The sequence below is a fragment of the Bufo bufo genome, chromosome 2, assembly GCF_905171765.1.
Source record: "Bufo bufo chromosome 2, aBufBuf1.1, whole genome shotgun sequence".
NCBI lineage: Eukaryota > Metazoa > Chordata > Amphibia > Anura > Bufonidae > Bufo > Bufo bufo.
The window spans coordinates 358,962,823-358,984,314 of NC_053390.1; the positions used below are offsets into that span (position 1 = coordinate 358,962,823).

At 39.6% G+C, this 21,492-nt stretch overlaps 1 protein-coding gene across 3 annotated transcripts in view; it reads left to right on the forward strand.

The window, feature by feature from the left end:
- The window catches only part of SLC1A1 (solute carrier family 1 member 1), an 85,811-nt gene extending 66,954 nt beyond the window's left edge, over positions 1 to 18,857 (forward strand). Inside the window, exons 9-13 of one of the 3 annotated variants that reach the window (XM_040417129.1) lie at positions 455 to 577; positions 1,068 to 1,262; positions 5,262 to 5,396; positions 15,885 to 16,048; positions 16,256 to 18,857. In XM_040417129.1, coding sequence (XP_040273063.1) covers positions 455 to 577; positions 1,068 to 1,262; positions 5,262 to 5,396; positions 15,885 to 16,048; positions 16,256 to 16,263 — 625 coding nt within the window. In that variant the 3' untranslated portion in view covers positions 16,264 to 18,857. Of the gene's footprint in view, positions 1 to 454; positions 578 to 1,067; positions 1,263 to 5,261; positions 5,397 to 15,884 lie in introns of all 3 variants that reach the window. The other 2 variants (XM_040417130.1, XM_040417128.1) reach the window with 2 other exon arrangements.
- The last annotated feature ends 2,635 nt before the right edge of the window (positions 18,858 to 21,492 follow it).

A 21,492-nucleotide genomic window follows, 5' to 3' on the forward strand; every position in this document is an offset into this window, starting at 1 on the left:
TCTCCTATTGGTTCACAAACTAATAAAACCTTTGTAACAAATAAGATCAGAGAAATCATCATGTAATTTATGTGACAAATTTAACAAGTGGCATGCAATATTTTTAAAACTTTGTCGCAAAAAATGGATTCAAACGAAGCAGGTACTAAAAAAAAAAGGTCAAAAAGTCCATAATTTATACATTACCCCCTGAAACAGGCTGTTTATATCTGCACCAGATTTATCACATTTATGATACATTTGGTGTAGGGCTAGACAACTATTGCTTGGCTTTTACTTGTGGTGCAATTATGGCACAAAACTTTGCATCCTAGGCCATGCCTTTTTCCCGAAGACCCTGCTTCTTCCTTCTAAGCCCCGTCCTTTCTTGCCTCAAGGTTTGGTGATGGCAGGAATGAGCATTATAATGTCAGGTTGACACGTTTCATAAAGGTGTGACTTTTTTTTTTTACAGACTTGCCATCCATTCCATGATAGTATTGCCACTTATTTATCTAATAATAGTACGAAAGAATCCTTTCCGGTTTGCAATGGGTATGGCACAGGCTCTTCTTACAGCTCTAATGATATCATCAAGGTAAGTATTATTTCATTGTACCATGTGTTACTACTGTAAACACTTCCAAGTTTCCACACACAATTCTACTGCGCAAAATCTTTAGAGTTTACCGATATGTGGCTGCCCACTTCTCAATAATTTTCATTGCCCTCAATAACATAAAATTGAGCAAGAAATGGATTATAAAATACAGATGTTTAGCACCCAGATCAAGGGCAGATTTACCTTTCGTGCTGAAATCCATCCAAAGTAGTCCTATAAAATGATGTTCACCTAATGCAGCATGTACATAGAATAATATATTATATACCGGTATGTTTTCTTTAGTAAATAAAAATGATAAATTCATATACTTTTGGTCTACAGAAGGAATAAGCTACATAATTCTGTGCAGTGTGAGAGGATAACTGACTATTCTGTTATTCATAATGTCACCAGAGAAAACTTCTAGTCGTAGAATATGCAGCCAGGTATATTACTTCTAATATGATGAATTAATGCTTTTCAGCTCAGCCACCTTACCAGTAACTTTCCGATGTGCTGAGGAAAAGAACAGGGTGGACAAAAGGATAACAAGATTTGTTTTACCAGTTGGAGCCACTATCAATATGGATGGCACAGCTCTCTATGAAGCAGTGGCAGCAGTATTTATTGCACAGCTAAATGACATGAACCTGGATGTTGGTCAGATTGTCACAATTAGGTATGTAGATTCAGTGTTCGCAACCAAAATGTTAAAGGATTTTTTTCTTTCAAATTGCAGTGTTATATCTAATACAATTTTCTGTTCCTGTTTTGTATGACTGTGCAATGCAATTATTATTTATTTGAAAGTACCATTAACTCCATGGTGCTGTACATCTAGCAGGAGCTACAGTATGCATACATAATATAAAACAACACAAGTACAATAAGCATGAAACGTACTAACAGACTGAGAAAGAAAAAGAGAAAAATAGTCCTTAAGATAGTCCTGACCAGCAACCCCACTGAAGCAACCAATTACCAGCCTCTGTTGCTGTAGTCAATATCCTCCATCTGTATCTCACCCTCTCACAAAGACAAATGGAGTATGCAAATAGTAAAGAACCGTCACTCAGAGGATATAAACTGCAAGATTTAATACACCTATGAAATCCAGCACATATAAACCAATAAACACCTTATATTCTCTGAGTGGCAGTGCTTCACTATATGGATACTCCATATGTCTTTCTGAGAGTGTGAGATATAGGTGGAGGACGTCACGTACAACAACAAAGACTAGTGTTTGGTTGCTTCAGTGGTGTTGGTCATAAGGAGAGTGTACTTAGGATTCTCAAGGTGGATTGGAGTGGAAGACTGTGTGTGAAAACCCCGACATGAAAGGAGCAGGGCAGATCAGATTTGTTACTTTATTAACACACCGGGACTAAGTGGTAGAGGGCCCTGTCTGTGAGCACTTACAAGGGAAAGGACACAGTAGGTGAGTGTAAAAGCTGCTCAACTGGCTCAATGCTTATTGTAGGTGGTGGGCTTTCTTAAAGAGGTGGGTTTTCTGGTTTCTTTTCAAAGTTCGGATGTTGAGGGAAAGTCTGGTTTGCTGGGGTAGTGAGTTCCAGAGTATGGGAGATGCACATGAGAAATCTTGTAGATGATTGTGTGAGAAACAGACAAGAGATGAACAAAGAAAGAGATCCTGTGAGGATTGGAGATTGAGTGTGGGGATGTATCGGGAAAGCAGGACAGAGATATGAGGGGACAGCTTGTGGACAGCTTTATATGTATTTGTTAGTATTTTGAACTGCATTCGCTGGGCAATGGGGATCCAGTCAAGGGATTGGCAGAAGGGAGAGTCAGAGATGAAAAAATGGGATACAGTTGCAAGAAAAAGTATGTGAACCCTTTGGAATGATATGGATTTCTGCACAAATTGGTCATAAAATGTGATCTGATCGTCATCTAAGTCACAACAATAGACAATCACAGTCTGCTTAAACTAATAACACACAAAGAATTAAATGGTACCATGTTTTTATTGAACACACCATGTAAACATTCACAGTGCAGGTGGAAAAAGTATGTGAACCCCTAGACTAATGACATCTCCAAGAGCTAATTGGAGTGGGGTGTCAGCCAACTGGAGTCCAATCAATGAGATGAGATTGGAGATGTTTTTTACAGCTGCCCTGCCCTATAAAAAACACACACCAGTTCTGGGTTTGCTTTTCACAAGAAGCATTGCCTGATGTGAATGATGCCTCACACAAAAGAGCTCTCAGAAGACCTACGATTAAGAATTGTTGACTTGCATAAAGCTGGAAAGGGTTATAAAAGTATCTCCAAAAGCCTTGCTGTTCATCAGTCCACGGTAAGACAAATTGTCTATAAATGGAGAAAGTTCAGCACTGCTGCTACTCTCCCTAGGAGTGGCTGTCGTGTAAAGATGACTGCAAGAGCACAACGCAGACTGCTCAATGAGGTGAAGAAGAATCCTAGAGTGTCAGCTAAAGACTTACAAAAGTCTCTGGCATATGCTGACATCCCTGTTAGTGAATCTACGATACTTAAAACACTAAGCAAGAATGGATTTCAAGGGAGGATACCACAGAAGAAGCCACTGCTGTCCAAAAAAAACATTGCTGCACATTTACAGTTTTGCACAAGAGCACCTAGATGTTCCACAGCAGTACTGGCAAAATATTCTGTGGACAGATGAAACCAAAGTTGAGTTGTTTGGAAGAAACACACAACACTATGTGTGGAGAAAAAGAGGCACAGCACACCAACATCAAAACCTCATCCCAACTGTGAAGTATGGTGGTGGGGGCATCATGGTTTGGGGCTGCTTTGCTGCGTCAGGGCCTGGACGGATTGCTATCATCGAAGGAAAAATGAATTCCCAAGTTTATCAAGACATTTTGCAGGAGAACTTAAGGCCAGCTGAAGCTCAACAGAAGATGGGTGTTGAAACAGGACAACGACCCAAAGCATCGAAGTAAACAGAAGAAAATACGCCTTCTGGAGTGGCCCAGTCAGAGTCCTGACCTCAACCCGATTGAGATGCTGTGGCATGACCTCAAGAAAGCGATTCACACCAGACATCCCAAGAATATTGCTGAACTGAAACAGTTCTGTAAAGCGGAATGGTCAAGAATTACTCCTGACCGTTGTGCACGTCTGATCTGCAACTACAGGAAACGTTTGGTTGAAGTTATTGCTGCCAAAGGAGGTTCAGCCATTTATTAAATCCAAGGGTTCACATACTTTTTCCACCAGCACTGTGAATGTTTACATGGTGTGTTCAATAAAAACATGGTAACATTTAATTCTTTGTGTGTTATTAGTTTAAGCAGACTGTGATTGTCTATTGTTGTGACTTAGATGAAGATCAGATCACATTTTATGACCAATTTGTGCAGAAATCCATATTATTCCAAAGGGTTCACATACTTTTTCTTGCAACTGTATATGAATTAACCAGGCAGCAGAGTTGAGGATAGATTGGACGGGTGCAAGAGTACTAGATGGGAGGCCACAGAGAAGGATTTTGCAGAAGTCCAGGCGGGAAATGCTCTAGCATTTTAGTTGACTCAGGGAGCGAATATGATACATGTTCTTTAGTTGACGGTGACAGGAGGTGGTAAGGATTCGGGTTTTCTGGTTTGAAGGACAGGGCAGAATCAAATGTTATCCCAAGTCAGCAGACCTGTGAGACTGGAGAAAACATGGTGCTGTTAACTGTGATGGCTATGTCTGGTAGGGGGGCTAAGTGACATGGAGAAAAGATGATGAATTCTGTTTTCTGCATGCTGAGTTTTATGACGTGAGAGGAGAAGAATGAAAATATTGCTAATGACATGGCAGGATTCTGGATAGGAGGGAAGTGACATCTGGGCCAGAGAGGTAGATTGAGGTAGATGTAATATTGGAAGCCATGAGACTCTATGAGTTGTCCCAGGCCGAATGTATAAATAGTGAATGTAGGGCTCCCAGGACAGAGTGTTGAGGGTCACCAACAGAGATAGGGAAGGAAGTGGTGTATGAATAGGAGACACTGAATGTTCTGTTGGTGAAGTACGAGGAGATTCAGAAGAGGACCAGGTCTCTGATGCCGAGGGATGAGAGGGTTTGCAACAGAAGTGAATGGTTGATTGTGTCAAAGGCAAAGGACAGGTCAAGAAGGATAAGTACAGAGTTATGACATTTAGCTTTGGCAGCTTAGCAGATCAATGCCGATTTACCCCCTTTCCAAGTGAACTACAGTATTGTATAGAACCTAAGAACCTGACATTTTGGGGTAGATTTACTAATGTCTATTAAGCAGCATAAACTTAGACCAAGGAGTCAGAAGATGTGCCAAATTTATAACAGCGATGCACACCATTAATAAATCTGTCGCATTTATTGACCTGCCCCCTTTTCTAAACACGTTTTGAAAGCATCAAGCTTGGCACAAACATCTGTGTTTTTTTTTTACGCATTTAATTGATAAATTTGTCTAAAATGATTTGCTCCAAAAAAATAATACCACTTGGACCAGAATTCTGGCGCAAAAAAAAATTGTAAACCTGCCTCTTTTTTTTCCATACAGATGTGCTCTACTCTTACAACAACCCACTTTTTGGAGCAGAATATGATGTCTTTTTATTATAAGGCCTTGTTATATATTGTTTACAGGAAAATGTGTGTTAGTATTTAACATGCATTGCACTTTTTACAGCGTGACAGCTACAGCAGCCAGCGTGGGAGCTGCCGGGGTACCTCAAGCCGGCCTGGTTACCATGGTGATCGTCTTAAGTGCTGTGGGGCTTCCAGCGGATGATGTCACTCTTATCATCGCTGTGGACTGGCTCCTGTAAGTGTATAGCCAAGCATGGCATAATATTATATGTAAGATACTGGTAAAAGGCTGTATCTTTATTTCTAATTTATTTAAAGCATAACTCAATCAAAGATTGGAACACAAAATGCACACCAAAATAGAAGACAGATTATATAAAAAAATATCTAAAAACAGAAGGAAAGCAGTTGTGTTCCCTCTGGCAACTAGTCATTTTATAACTGCACAAAAAGAACACATAATGTGGAAGGAGATACATGTGAAGACGATATATTTCTTGAGTTAATTGTTAAATGTTACATCCTTGACCTGTAGATTGCAGATAGTGTATTATCACACAGTTTATAGCCCAGCTATTACAGAATTACAGTCTCAGTTAATTGCACTCAGTATAATTACTTGAGATAAAAAAAAAAAAAGATCATTATGACGCCTCATAACCTTTCTCCGCGGTCTATAAAATTTATATTTATGATGGAGCACAGCAGAGGCCACATAAATAATAAAGGGATGTTGTGGTAATCCATTGTCAGTACAGTCTAAAACGTCACAATAGCAATAATAAGCATCTTGATATGTTTTATACAGTATATAGCAATATACAATGCATCTATGCATAAAGCAGCATGCACATACTTATACAAACTGACAAACATATGGACAGGATCTGTCTCTTGCCTGTGCGCGTGTGCTTTCTGACCATATTCATTGCTGTATAGAACAGCTCCAAGGCACATGCCCTGGAGCTGTTCTATACTAACAACCAGAGGACATAGGAGGCGGCTGGGGAGGGGGGCTACTGACAGATAATGCGGGGTGGCGATGGATGGGAGCTACTGCACATGCGCGCCAGCTACCAATACCGTGTGAATGAGCCCTAAGCCTGTAAACACTTTGAGGCAGATGTTTGAAGGGTAAGTGCACACAGTGCGTATTATGCATGGATAATTTTCATGCGGAAAATACGCAGCATAATAAAGTACCTGCAAAATTGATGATTGTAGAGATTTTAAAATCCACAGCACGTCAATTGTTTGAGGTGAGGGTGAGATATGGGACAAATCTGCATCAAAATCTGAGACAAAAATCCGCACGTATTAAGTGCAGATTTTGGTGCCTATTTTGTGTGGAAACACCGCAAAAAACACATGAAAATCTATGCAGAAAATCTTCATAGACTACACTGCCATGTGCATACACCCTTAGGGCTCATGCACACAACCGTGCCGTTTTTTGTGGATCCGCAAAAAATGGATGCCACCCGTGTGCCTTCCGCAATTTTCTGAACGGAACAGGAGACCCATTATAGAAATGCCTATTCTTGTCCGCAAAACGGACAAGAATAGGACATGCCTCATAATTTTTGCGGTGCCACGGAACGGAGCAACGGATGCGGACAGCACACAGAGTGCTGTCCGCATCTTTTGCGGACCCATTGAAGTGAATGGTTCCGTATACGGCCCGTATACGGAGCGCAAAAAACGTTTGTGTGCATGAGCCCTTAGGCCTCTTTCCCACTAGCAATACGGATTGTGTGAGGATCTGTTCTGGGAAAAACTGATGGTTTTGCACTCAAGCTCAAGCTGTTTTTTCTGCAATCTGGGTTGTATCCCGATTGCATGCGTTTTTTACATACGTGAATCAAAACTGAACAATAGAAATCTAGCAACCATCAGTAAAAAAATGCATTGCATCCAGAGGCCTTCAGTTTTTCACCCAAGCCCCATTCACTTATATGGAGCCAGAGCAACGTGAAAAACGCACAATATAGAACATGCTGCTATTTTTCCTGAACGCAGAGACGATGCGTGAAAAACAACTTTTATGTGTGCAGACCCATTGAGATGAATGGGTCAGGATTCAGTCTGAACACTATGCATTCGCTACACACATCGCATCCGGAGGGAAAACTCATTCGTGTGAAAGAGCCCTAGTATAGGTTTATTTTGCACCAGAAAATTTGCTCTTGTTTATCAAAACTATCAGTAAGGCCTCTTGCACACGAACGCTTTTTTTTTTCCGTTTACGCTCCGTTTTTTGCGTTCCGTATACGAACCGTTTACAGAACCATTCATTTCAATGGGTCCGCAAAAAAAAAACGGAATGTACTCTGTATGCATTCCATTTCCGTTCCGTTCAAAGATAGAACTTGTCCTATTATTGTCCGCATAACGGACAAGGATAGTACTGTTCTATTAGGGGCCAGATGTTCCGGTTCACAAAAAACGGAATGCACACAGATGTCATCCGTATTTTTTGCAGATCCGTTTTTTTGCAGACCGCAAAACACTGAAAAAGCCATACGGTTGTGTGCAATAGACCTAATACTGTCTTTGTAGCCTGTAGCATCCAATCACAGCACAGCTTTCATTTCTTAAACTGATCTGGAAAATGAAATCAGGGCTCAATGTACCTGCACTATTGTTATTTAGTGTCAAATTAATGACCAGTATGTATTTGGATTGTTAAGTGCATTTAAAGCTGTGATTTGTTTAAAATAAAAATAGAGTATTACTTTTTTAAGACAGTCTGAAGGAAAGATGCAAGACAATGCTCCACAAGGCTTTATTATATCAGAGTTTTACACCACCTTGGAGCTGTTATAGTTTTGGACCACAAGATGTGCTAAAATCTGTCTAGAAGTCAAAAAGTAGGACCATATAGTTGACGGAAAAGTTGACTTTCAGACAGTCATGTCTAGCATATTGTGAATTGGCACAAATTCTGCCACGTTCAATTAGTATATCATCACAAATTCTGCCGCAAATAAAGTAAGATTCTAGGCACTCATAGTGTACATTAGTATATCTCCCCTCGTGTTCTATCATCTAGGAGTCCTGCTTTTCTATTTATCTGAGCTTAGAAGTTCGGAGATCCATCACAAAGCAGAGCACGGGGAGTTTTCAGGCTTATTGTGGGGAGGGAAAGTTAGTTCACAGGTAAGAATAACATTGTTGGAATCTGTGTCTCTTCAGTTCTCCACACATTATAGTTGTTGAGGGTGCATTTTCTTTAATGACTTACATGCATTAACTCCCTGAATGCAGTCACATCGGATGTTGAATAATGCACTGTTTGTGCGTACATTCCTATACCTTACGTTTAGTTATTAACATTGAGGTGCCATAGCCGGCCGGTGACTGCTCTGTTATACAGCAATATAGCTCTGATCACTAATATTTAACTTCTCAGATGCCATGGTCATTTACAATCACGGTATCTGAAGGGTCATTTACTGGGATGCTCCCAGTGACCTCACCCCACCATCCCATGCCGGAGCAGGTCAGTTGCTTTGGTAGACTCTATGGTATAGTTGATCTAACAATCACGTGTTCAAGTCACTTAGAGATGCTAAAAATAAAGTTATTAAAAGTTTTTAAAAGTATAGAAATCTAAAGATAATTGGTATCGCTGCATCTGAAAATACCCAAACGATCAAAATATAAAAGTATTTATCCAATACAGTGAATACCATCATGGAAAAGAATCGTTACTTTGCCTCCCACCCAAAAAAAAAAAAAAAAAGTGATCAAAAAGTAATAATACATACCTAGAACTACAGCTTGCCCTTATACAGCTCTGTAAACAGAAATCTAAAACCGTTATGGGTGTCAGAATTTGACAATGCAAAGACATTTTTCCAAAGTTTTTTTTAACCACTTATGCCAGGGCGGAAGGCTGTTATCTGTGGACCTGTGGTGCTGCAGATCTCTGTGACTGCACTGTTAAGCCTCATTCACATGTCAGTGTTCCACGGACGTGTGCTGTACGTGTTCTCTATGGACAGCACAAGTCCCCATTCATTTTAGGCTACATGCACACAACAGTTGTTTTTCCCTGCGTCCGTTCCGTTTTTTTGGCTGATCGGATGGTTACCCATGCATTTCTATGGAGCCGTTAAAATTGCGGTGTAGTCAACCATTTCTTTTCCGCGTCCGCTGTCCGTGCTTCCCATCCGCAAAAAAAGTATTGCATGTCCTATTCTTGTCCGCAAAAAAATGTTTTGCGGACCCATTGAAGTCAATAGATCCGCAAAAAAATGCAGATGACCAACGGAAGCCATCCGTATATCATCCACATCCGTTTTTTTTGCGGTTGTTTGCTGGGAATCATGTATATATTAAATTATAAGAATTACAGCCTTCAGGGTTTTTTTTTTTGCGGACCGCAAAAAAAACCTGAAGTCACACGGAAACACAACCTACAAAATTTGCGGACAAACGGAATGGATGTGGATGTAAAACAAAAACGGAACACGGATCCGCTATTTGCGGACCGCAAAAAACATCTGTCGTGTGCATGTAGCCTAAATGTGTGTATTAAGACATCAGTGTTTTAGCACGGTCCGTGGGTTTTCAGCACAGATGCATGCTCTATTTAGTTTGTGTTCACGGATCCATCACGTCGATTATAGTCTATGGGTCTGTGAAAACCACAGAGGCAACACGGATGCCATCCGTGTTGCATTCGTGTTTCACGGATCATTAGGAAGAAATGCTTTGAAAATTATTTTCAGCTGTTCAGTGTCAGTGAAACACGGATGCAACACGGACCCTACAAGGGTCCTTCACGGACAGCTTCATGGATGCATCACTGACCACCTTCTCACGGATTTGAGCACAGACACGGACGTGTGAATGAGGCTTAACTTGACAGCTGCTGTCAGTGAAGAAATCAGGGACCAATCAAAGTGGTAACCGAGCTACTGATCACTGTGACAACATGTCACAATGATCGAAAGTGAAAGTTTGTAAAAAGCCAATGGGGTATCTCTCTCCTAAAATCCTGTTGCTGCTCGGTGTGAGAGGGACCGTGCCAGCTGCAAAGTACCCACAGACACACAGCAGGAACAGTGTTCCTGATGTCAAATTCAATTAACCCCTTCATGTGTGAAATAAACACACACATTTTTTCACACACTTTTTTCAGTCATAAAAAACAAAAAAATATCAATTTTCCTTTGTCTTTCGTACAAAATAAAAAAAACATAGTTATTAGTTTTAACGTTAGTACAGGCGGTCTTTTGTCTGTGTATACAAGTCAGGGATCAGCAACTTCTGGCACTCCAACTCTTCTGCAACTACAACTCCCAGAATTCCACTTTCACGTTTATGGGCATTACAAAAACAGCCAAGTAAGTGTGCATGCTGGGAGTTGTAGTTTCACAGCAGCTGGAGTGCCGAAGGTTGCCGACTCCTAGTATAAGCCTTTTGTGTGCACAATATACACGCGTATACATTTTTTCTTACATAAAAAATAAATATTCTTTAGTATTATTAGTGTATAGTGGACTTTTGCTTACATCATGTAACTGCATTTACATATTTTTGTGTGCGCTCACCGTTCTTCTTTTTATTTGAATTTTTATTTTTGTTTTTTTTAAGTGTTACTTTTAGAATTAGTAAAGCAGTCTTTTGTGCAAGACTTTTACACACAGGTATTTTCTTCCATAAAATATTGGTATGGCAGTCTTTTGCATACATTATATAACCATCTATACGTCTTTTGTGTGTATTTACACATACATTTTTTATTCTTTTTTCATTAACAAAAGTATACAAAAAGGTATTTTGAGAGCATAATATACTTTATCTGCATATATTCCTTCTTTCATAAAATATAAGAATATGGCTTTATTACTTTTGCTTATAGTTATGGGTCTTTTGTGTGTTTCATATACACACATAAGGATGTTCTTTTTCATAAAAAAGCACACAAACCTATTTTTACATATATTTGTACACATCTATGTTTGAACGAATTTTGGTCATTTGTATAAAATGATACGCAGACATTTCAGTGCTAAAGAGGCATTTGCCTTTCCTTGTTCCACCAGTGAGGAAAGTAGTGTGGAAGAGGTTGTTTTTGAGTATGAACCCTTTGAAAGCAATGACACAGTAAGGGTGGGTTCACATCACCGTTATGGATTCCGTTTTTGTTTTCCATTATAACATGGTTATAATGGAAAATAAAGGAATCCATAAGACGGAAGTCAAAATGCAAGCCTTTTTAAGAGGCATTTCGTTTTGATTCTTCATAATACAAGTCTATGGGTAGCATAACGGATCCATCCTAGTTTACATTATGCAGTCCAGTCGTATATAACAGAAACCAGGACGGATCCATTATTCTGCCCATAGACTTGTATTATGACGGAAGTCAAAATGGAAGCCTTTAAAAGGCATTCCGTTTTGCTTTCCAAACATAATAGAAGTCTATGGGAATCATAATGAATCCGTCTGGTTTCCGTTATGCAGAACGGAAAAAAAGTCCTGACGGCAGGACTTTGTTTTCCGTCTTACATAATGGGAACCAGACGGATCCGTTATGATTCCCCATAGACTTCCATTATGACGGATCAAAATGGAATGCCTCTCAAAGGCTTCCGTTTTGACTTCCGTCTTATAGATTCCGTTATTTTCCGTTATAACCATGTTATAACGGAAAACAAAAACGGAATCCATAACAGTGATGTGAACCCGCCCAAGGGCCTCATGCACACAACAGTTGTTTTTCTCAGCCTCCGTTCCGGTTTTTTTGCGGATAGGATGGGGACCCATTCATTTCAATAGGTCATAAAAAAACGCTGATAGTTCATCCGTTTGTGTTCCGCGTCCGTTGTCCGTGTTTCCCTTCAGCAAAAAAAAATTGTGCATGTCCTACTTTTTTCACATTTGCGGACAAGAATAGGCATTTATTACAAGGGATCTGTGGAAAAACGGATCCTCCAAAAAAAAGGATGCCGCATCCGTTTTTTTGGGCGGACGCACAATTTGCAGACGCAAAAAACAACTGTCGTGTGCATGAGGCCTAAGGCTGCATTCACACAACAGTGAAAAAAAAGTCTGTTAAAAACTGAAAAACGGTCCCTTTTTAACAACTGATGTTTTTCGCTGATGCCTTTCTGAAAAATAGCTGTTAAAAACAGTCCCCTTTAACTGTATGGGGGTTGTCGGTCAAAAGGACAAAATAGAACATGTTCTATTTTTTTACAGCACTTATTCACGCAACGTCAAAAAAATGGCCATGTGAATAACCCCATAGACTACGATTGTTCTTAAAATAGTCATGTGACAGCCGTTTTTCGTGTGAATGTAGCGTTACTGCAAACTCTGGTGACTCTGATGAAGCTACCATGCTGGGTTACATAGTGAACAGCAACCACAATCTCCTCCATTTGACATAAATCCAATATGTTCCCCCAAAACAACACGTCAAACATTCCACCATTTACAGCACAAGCTGGCATTAATTTGCAAATTAAAAATTTTTCCTCACTTCATACATCACAGATATGTATATGCCCAGCAGTATTTGGCAGACCATCCAAATTCTTAGGCTGGGTTCACACAGGCGTTGCGGGAAAATGTGCGGGTGCGTTGCGGGAACACCCGCAATTTTTCCGCACAAGTGCAAAACATTGTAATGCGTTTTGCACTCGCGTGAGAAAAATCGCGCATGTTTGGTACCCAAACCCGAACTTCTTCACAGAAGTTCGGGCTTGGGATCGGTGTTCTGTAGATTGTATTATTTCCCCTTATAACATAGTTATAAGGGAAAATAATAGCATTCTGAATACAGAATGCATAGTAAACTAGCGCTGGAGGGGTTAAAAAAAATAAAAAATAATTTAACTCACCTTAGTGCACTTGATAGCGTAGCCCGGCTTCTCCTTCTGTCTCCTTTGCTGAACAGGACCTGTGGTGAGCATTAATTACAGGTAAAGGACCTTTGGTGACGTCACTCCGGTCATCACATGATCCATCACCATGGTAAAAGATCATGTGATGGATCATGTGATGACCAGAGTGACATCATCAAAGGTCCTGTTCCTGTAATTAATGCTCACCACAGGTCCTATTCAACAAAGGAGACAGAAGGAGAAGCCGGGCTACGCGATCAAGTGGACTAAGGTGAGTTAAATTATTTTAATTTTTTTTTAACCCCTCCAGCGCTAGTTTACTATGCATTCTGTATTCAGAATGCTAATATTTTCCCTTATAACCATGTTATAAGGGAAAATAATAATGATCGGGTCTCCATCCCGATCGTCTCCTAGCAACTGTGTGTGAAAATCGCACCGCATCCGCACTTGCTTGCGGATGCTTGCGATTTTCACGCAACCCCATTCACTTCTATGGGGCCTGCGTTGCGTGAAAAACGCAGAATATAGAGCATGCTGCGATTTTCATGCAACGCACAAGTGATGCGTGAAAATCACCGCTCATCTGAACAGTCCCATTGAAATGAATGGGTCGGGATTCAGTGCGGGTGCAATACGTTCACCTACCGCATTGCACCCGCGCGGAAATCACGCCCGTGTGAACGCAGCCTTACTCAAAACTCAAAATTTGCAAGCCAGCTAATGTGCCAAAAATCTAAGAAAAAAAATCCATGTCCTAATGTTCAGCATGGAAATCACCAAAAAAGCTGAGCTGGCATCCTACTGGTCTACACATCCCATACACCACTTGCCAATTTCATAAGATTTTTATATTTCGGTGATAATTCCTTTTGTTGCAAAGACAATCCATCTGGGCAAGGCAGATTTTTTTAAACTGAGGCCCCTTATCTCATATCTTAATGGAAAGTTTATATAAATTTATACCACCAAGAAAAATGTTTACTGGCCAACTGTTGTTCAAACAGTACAACTCAAGTAAATATACTAGATACGGCGTCAAGATGTGTAAGTTATGCAAAAGCTATATACATTTAGGGTGTACAAAGAAAAGACAGCAAGTTGGAATCCCTTGATTGCCCATTCTATTTTGGCACAAATGGGAAAATTGTCTTGGATCTAATGAACTGCTGTACCCAACAGATGATATCCCTGTGAGTCCTGGGTCCGAGTCTGTAAGACATTTCCCTCATAAAATAACAATAACTTTTACAAATACAGGTGCACTCTGCGGTCTTACTAAACCCTCATACTGATGTAAAATTGAGAGATTAGCCAACGTATTCTAAATTCTATATATCACACTTTATTAAATTATTAGCCCAGATGTCACGTATTTTGCCAAAATAGATTTTTCTAAAACACAAAAAAATGTTTTTTTTCCTGCATTGCATTTCCTGCCAACATAATAAATATTATTATTTTCTACAAATAAGAGTTGGTGGGTGGGTTGTTGAGGAGAGGGTCTACTTTCCCCTTTTTTGAGGTGCTATTTATGTTTCGGCAGCTCACAACATTTCTTCTGGTAGTATGGTACCATAGAACCAGTAATAGAAAAACAGGCCTCAGGCCTCCAAAATGCCCTCCTGTCCTTTGAAGTCTTGCAGTGAGCCCAAACAAGATGTAAAAAGCACATATAGGATTTCATTCCAAACAGCTGAGGTATATGAATGTGTGGTAACGTGTGTTTTTTCAAGACCGCATGTTGAATGTGAAAAATAGGCCACTGCATCAAAGCATTTTAGATTTTAAAAAAAAGCTATTTTAATTTTCTCCACCTATTTCCATTCAGTTTTCCTAAAAAATACAAAAGCTTAAAATGACTAAATTTTGACTGTTTGTAATGTGCTTCAGTCCTTAGAAGTCTTGCGGTGAGCACAAAAAAAGATGTAAAAAACACATATAGGGCATGATTCCAAACAGCAGAAGTATATGTACGTGTGTTAATTTTGTTTATTCAGGGTCACATGGTGATTGTGAAAAATAGGTCACTGAATCAAAGCATTTTAGGAAAAAACACAACTTTTATTTTTCTTCACTTAATTTCATTCAGTTTTCCTTTCCTAGTTCAGCGCACACTCTTGAAGTAAAAAAAAAAGATATTCGTATTTATTCATGTATTTTTACAGCAGTTTCATTTAATCTCCAATATATTTATGCCAGCAGTGTAGAATTGTACATTCAGATGAACGACTAATTGACCTTTGTCAAGTCTCATCTGTGAGATAGAGGATGTGTGTATACTGCTTAAGAGAAATGTTTTGTCATGAAAACTTTTCTAACAGAAAAAAATATTTTTTTCATAATTTTCAGTTTTTTCTTAAATATATATTTTTTAATATTATCTGTCATCTAATGGCACATAAGAAAGATCTAATGCAGGCATGCTCAACCTGCGGACCTCCAGCTGTTGCAAAACTACAACTCCCAGCATGCCCGATCAGCTTACAGCTATGAGCCTACAGCAGGGCATGGTGGGAGTTGTAGTTTTACAACAGCTGGAGGGCCACAGTTTGAGCATCCCTGGTCTAATATGTCCTGTGAAAAAAAAAATTGGGGGGTAAAGTATTAAAACAATAACATAAACTATATATATATATATATATATATATAATTGTTCAAAAGCGGTATGGCCCTTGAAAGGCCGGAAAGGATAACGAAAACAATAAAGCGAAAATTGGGCCGATCCTTAAGGGGTTAAAAGTGTAGCATGTGACACACTTGTGCTTTGATGGGCACATTGCCATATTGCTTTCTTGTAACGGTACTCTGTTGGGTTATTGAGTTCGGTTAACAATTACTCAAATATTTCTGTTCTCTAGGGATCGATTTAGGACCATGGTAAATGTCCTTGGTGATGCTTATGGAACCGGGATAGTAGAGAAGCTCTCCAAGAAAGAATTGGAGCAAATGGATGTCACATCAGAAGTCAACATTGCCAACCCTTTTGCTATTGAACCAAGTGTACTGAAAAATGAAGACGACGGTGAGATAAAAAAATCTTATATTAATGGAGGATTTGCAGTAGATAAATCAGATAACATATCTTTCACTCAGACATCGCAGTTCTGAATGAGCAGGAGAGCTGAGCGCATATGGACTTCATGGAACATTGAGTGTACTATAGAGGCGACAAAGTGAGATTTTCCTCTTCAATATTTGGACTCATACTTTTTTTTTTTACTCTTACCAGCAGGTTAAATGAAAAAGAAAGCTGCAAAATATTTTACTTTTTTATATGGGGACATGAAGTTGCCAACATTTTGGAATGTATGACCAGTTAGCATGTTCTTTACCGGGATCTGGGATCATGACATCTGCGTCAGCAATTTGACTCTTCTGCATTAGCTCTTTTGAAGCACAGTCTCTCATCTTACGTTTGGAGTAGCTCACCACCAATGTAAAATGCAGGTTGCCTTAGATATAACCTAGTCTATAATCCAGAGGCTGTTCATGTTCAACGCAGATGTTTGTTTGTATCTCCCTATAGTTTTCTCATGGCAGTTAATCGTTGACCACATTGTACATGGTTACTTAATTGCAATATTCACAAGGTTGATTTCTGCCAATCCTCTTTTGAATAATAGCTTGTAAACGGACAGTCACAAAAAGCGCCATCGCAATATGCGGACATTTTTACATTATGCCATTTCATACCAGACCAGTTATATTTTAAACCTTGTGCTCCTTTACACAAAAATGCCTTGAAAATTGTCACACACTGCAGCGTTTTCTGTACTTTGCGCCCATATTTAATTTTTTGGTCCAAAGGTAAGAAAGATTCACTCTTACCGCGTCTTCCAGATGATTTTTTTGAACAGAAGGATGGGATTTCTGCCTGTCTATGTGAAGGGATCATGCAATAAGAGGGTATTTAACACACATAATTACTTAGAAAGCATGTAAGGACTGAGGAAACCCACTGTAGAGCATGCCATCTTGGTAGCCAGGGGGATGGGAGATGTATTCTACCAATACTGTTTGGAGTTCTCATTACAATTCAGTGTGCCATATAGCTGTATTACTACACAGAAAGTCACCACCACTGATATCTATTGTACAAGTTAATAAGACATCATGGGAAATACATTGATGGGTATAATAAATGACCCATCACAAGTTTACTGATTATGGTCAGTAGACATAATGTCAAACACGCATGTGAAACCTATTAAAAAAGAAATGATTACTTTAATACATATCTATTGAAAAACATATTAATCTGTATGCACTTTAGGGATCTCAGATGATCAAGACCAGCTGTATTATAAGCATTGTTCCTCTGGTCATGGATTGATTTGTATTGATGATTGCGCTAGAAAATCTGAAATTATTGTGATTACATAGCTGGTCTATACTTCTTTCTTTGAGCTTTTTATTAGTAAGTCGTTTGTCTTTTACACAACAGAGCTGAGAAGTTTTGGACATTTGTTAGAGGAGATGGAATAATTCAGTATTAGTGGGTTGTATACTACTTTGCCTTAGCATGGTAGACATGCCATTGAATCATATTGCCAAATAAAACTAGAATCCTTTATATTAAAAGATCTTTGAAAAGATTTCTTTCTATGCTAGTCTTATGTGAAGACCAATCGGTACAACAGTAGCACACTGTATAAGAAATTCCCTTTATAAACTTACTTTTGTCATTATTGATACTATGTTTTTATGGTTCAGACGGGTAACAAAAGATTTGCTACCTTTAAAAAGTGTTCATCACAACTCAGTCTTGTTGAGTTGCAGGAAACATCACTGTGAAGTGTAATGTGTCAGGAAAGGGGATTGAAGCCTTGAATGAAAATAAATTCAGCACTTAAACATCCAACACTGAAAAGATGAAGCACAGAGGGCAAATGCACATTGATTTACTCATGTGACTCTTACTGTGAAAATGTGCTTTTTATACTGTCATAAGAGAATTAGTAACATAGTTTATTCTATGAACAGAATATACATTTCAGTAGATTTCTATTATTTAATTCATCATCAACTTTTTTTTGTTTTGTTTAAAAACTGCCCTTTTGTATCCCACGTTGCCTCCAAAAATATGAGAGTTTTCTCTATCAAAACCCTTTAGATTGTGTCTTCTCCCGATAGTAACTTTTCACCATGACATGTTGCAATTAGATTAGTACTTACACAAAAAAAAAACTGAAAAGCACTAAGGGTACTGGCACACAGTCAGGTTTCTTGCTGCAGTTTTGAAAGCTAAAATCAGTAGTGGGTCATAAGAGAAAGTATACAGGATGGATATGACTTCTCTATTTTCTTAATTCACTTCTGGTTTTGGCTTCATGCAGAAACCTGAGTGTGTGGCCGTACCCTAAAAGTATTTATTAGGGGGTCAGAGATGCAAGAAACTGTGTGATTTGACCCCTCTTGGATCCATTGAATAGCTGAGAGGGCTTATATATGAGCTGGGCAAATCCAACATGCTATTTTTCATGTTATGGCATCTGTATTGTGGGTCCTGAACAATGAAGCCATTTATTATATATTGAAGACCTTTTCTTGAATTTGGATATAAAATACTGTATACATTGTGCCAATGGATCTTAGCTAGACTTGAATACACTCCTCAACATTGAAATTGCAACACCAAGAAGGAAAAAGTCATAGAAAGATATAAGTCACAGGATCAATAGACATGTTAATGACATGAAAATGCTAAAAAAAATGGAACTTATTTGTTATCAAGCATGAGCGCCACGCACAGAAATACATGCACTTATATGCCTTGGCATGCTATCAGTGAGGTTATTGATGGTTGTCTGAGGAATGTGCTGCCATGCTGAATCTACAGGGTGGGCCATTTATATGGATACACCTTAATAAAATGGAAATGGTTGGTGACAATAACTTCCTGTTTGTGGCACATTAGTATATGTGAGGGGGGAAACTTTTCAAGATGGGTGGTGACCATGGCGGCCATTTTTAAGTCGGACATTTTGAATCCAACTTTAGTTTTTTCAATAGGAAGAGGGTCATTTGACACATCCAACTTATTGGGAATTTCACAAGAAAAACAATGGTGTGCTTTGTTTTAACGTAACTTTATTCTTTCATGAGTTATTTACAAGTTTCTGACCACTTATAAAATGTGTTTAATGTGCTGCCCATTGTGTTGGATTGTCAATGCAACCCTCTTCTCCCACTCTTCACACACTGATAGCAACACCGCAGGAGAAATGCTAGCACAGGCTTCCAGTATCCGTAGTTTCAGGTGCTGCACATCTTGGATCTTCACAGCATAGACAATTGCCTTCAGATGACCCCAAAGATAAAAGTCTAAGGGGGTCAGATCTGGAGACCTTGGGGGCCTGCGGTGTTGCTATCAGTGTGTGAAGAGTGGGAGAAAATCCAACACAATGGGCAGCACATTGAACACATTTTATAAGTGGTCAGAAACTTGTAAATAACTCATGAAAGAATAAAGTTACGTTAAAACCACGTTTTTCTTGTGAAATTCTCAATAAGTTTGATGTGTCACATGACCCTCTTCCTATTGAAAAAACAAAAGTTGGATTCAAAATGGCCGACTTCAAAATGGCCGCCATGGTCACCACCCATCTTGAAAAGTTTCCCCCCTCACATATACTAATGTGCCACAAACAGGAAGTTAATATCACCAACCATTCCCATTTTTTATTAAGGTGTATCCATATAAATGGCCCACCCTGTACTTGGGTGCACAAATCATCAAGATCCTCTGTTGGCAGCTCCCTTTGCAATTTCTGACTAATGACATCCCAGATGTGCTTGATGAGAGACAAGTCCGGAGATGCTGCAGGCCATGGTAGCACATTTAAGCCATGCAGGCTGCTCACAGTAGCCTGGCATTGACCTGTTGAAAAATGGCTCCTGGGACACTTTGGAGAAATGGCAATACCACTGGTTCCATAACAAAACCAATTTAACTCTGAGTTGAGTACCTGAAATGAAAACTAGAGGGGTTCAACTACAGTACATTATACCGCTCCACACCATAATCCTGGTAATAGGAATGGGGTGGTGTTCCCTTGTGAAGGCCTCTTCATGGTGTGCCCACTTCATCCCCAGACCAACCTCCAGCTATCATTGCATCCGAGACAAATCGGAACTCATCACTGAAGAGACCTTCATTCCAGCCTCCATTTCCGTCTTGCTGTGCACCATGGTATCCTTTGACAGTTGTAGCGTATGGTCAATAGAACACCAGTAGCTGGACACATATCCCAATGTTGTAACTTTCTTCTAACCAGACGATTATAAGAATGTTGCAGTTCACCTCTGTGCATCTCTTGCTTTCATGCCAGTTCATTGTTGGTCACCCAACCACTAGGACACACAACAGTGAATAGTGCTGACATCATAGCCTAGGCATGCAGCAAGTGATAAACCAAGGTCTCTCAGTTCAAGGTTTTTGTCCCTTTATCAGTTTGGCAATAAAAAGCTGGCACCAGACAAACAGGTGGCATTGCACACTTAGGCCCCCTGCACACGAACGTGTGCACCCCGTGGTCGTGCTGCGGGCCACAATGCACGAACACAGTCCGTGGAGCAGTCCGCAATCCAGCCGTTCCGCAAAAAGATAGGACATGTTCTATCTTTTTGCGGAACGGAACTATGGGACTAAACCCCACGGAAGCACTGCGTAGTGCTTCCGTAGGGTTCCATTCCGCACCATTCCGCATCTCCAGATTTGCGGACCCATTCAAGTGAATGGGTCCACATCCGTGATGCGGAATGCCCACGGAACAGCATCCGTGTATTGCGGATCCGCAAATGCTGTCCACAATACGGCAACGGGAAGCACCACATAACGGGGGGTTATTCTACACCACTTTATCCAGTTTATGAGGTTTCATGTGGCAAAAAATCTTTGCTTCCAATCTGGCTTTTATGCCCCTCCCATGTGCCACAGATTTGAGCTGGGTGCTTGAAAATGTGATCATCATGCTACTGCCTCGATTTGCAGAACCTTACGGCTTGTCCTTCTTGGTGTTGCTATTTCAGTGTTGCTCACTAACAACTTTATTATGGCACTGCTATGCGAAATATGAATGGTAAGTTGAAAATATGCATAATTAATGTCAAATACATTCAGAATGCAAAACAAGTTTATATTGTTTGCATTTTTAGACATAAACCTAAAATGCCTGGGAGGTATAAATAAGATGTCTGTGGTATTGTTATAGCAGAGGATGGTTTGACCTTACATTTCATGCATTTATAAATAGATGTTTATTATTCAATCAAAATGTTGTGGCATTATCGTAACATTTTTAATTACATAAATTAATACTCATTTGCACTAATTAATTCAGTACAATACAGTCATGGGGTTCACATGTCTCTCTTTAATAGGGTGTATTCAGTTATCCATAGGCAGTTATGTTAGCCATTGGCCAGAACAGAGCACTCTGTAACCCCTACTTCCAAGCAGACCAT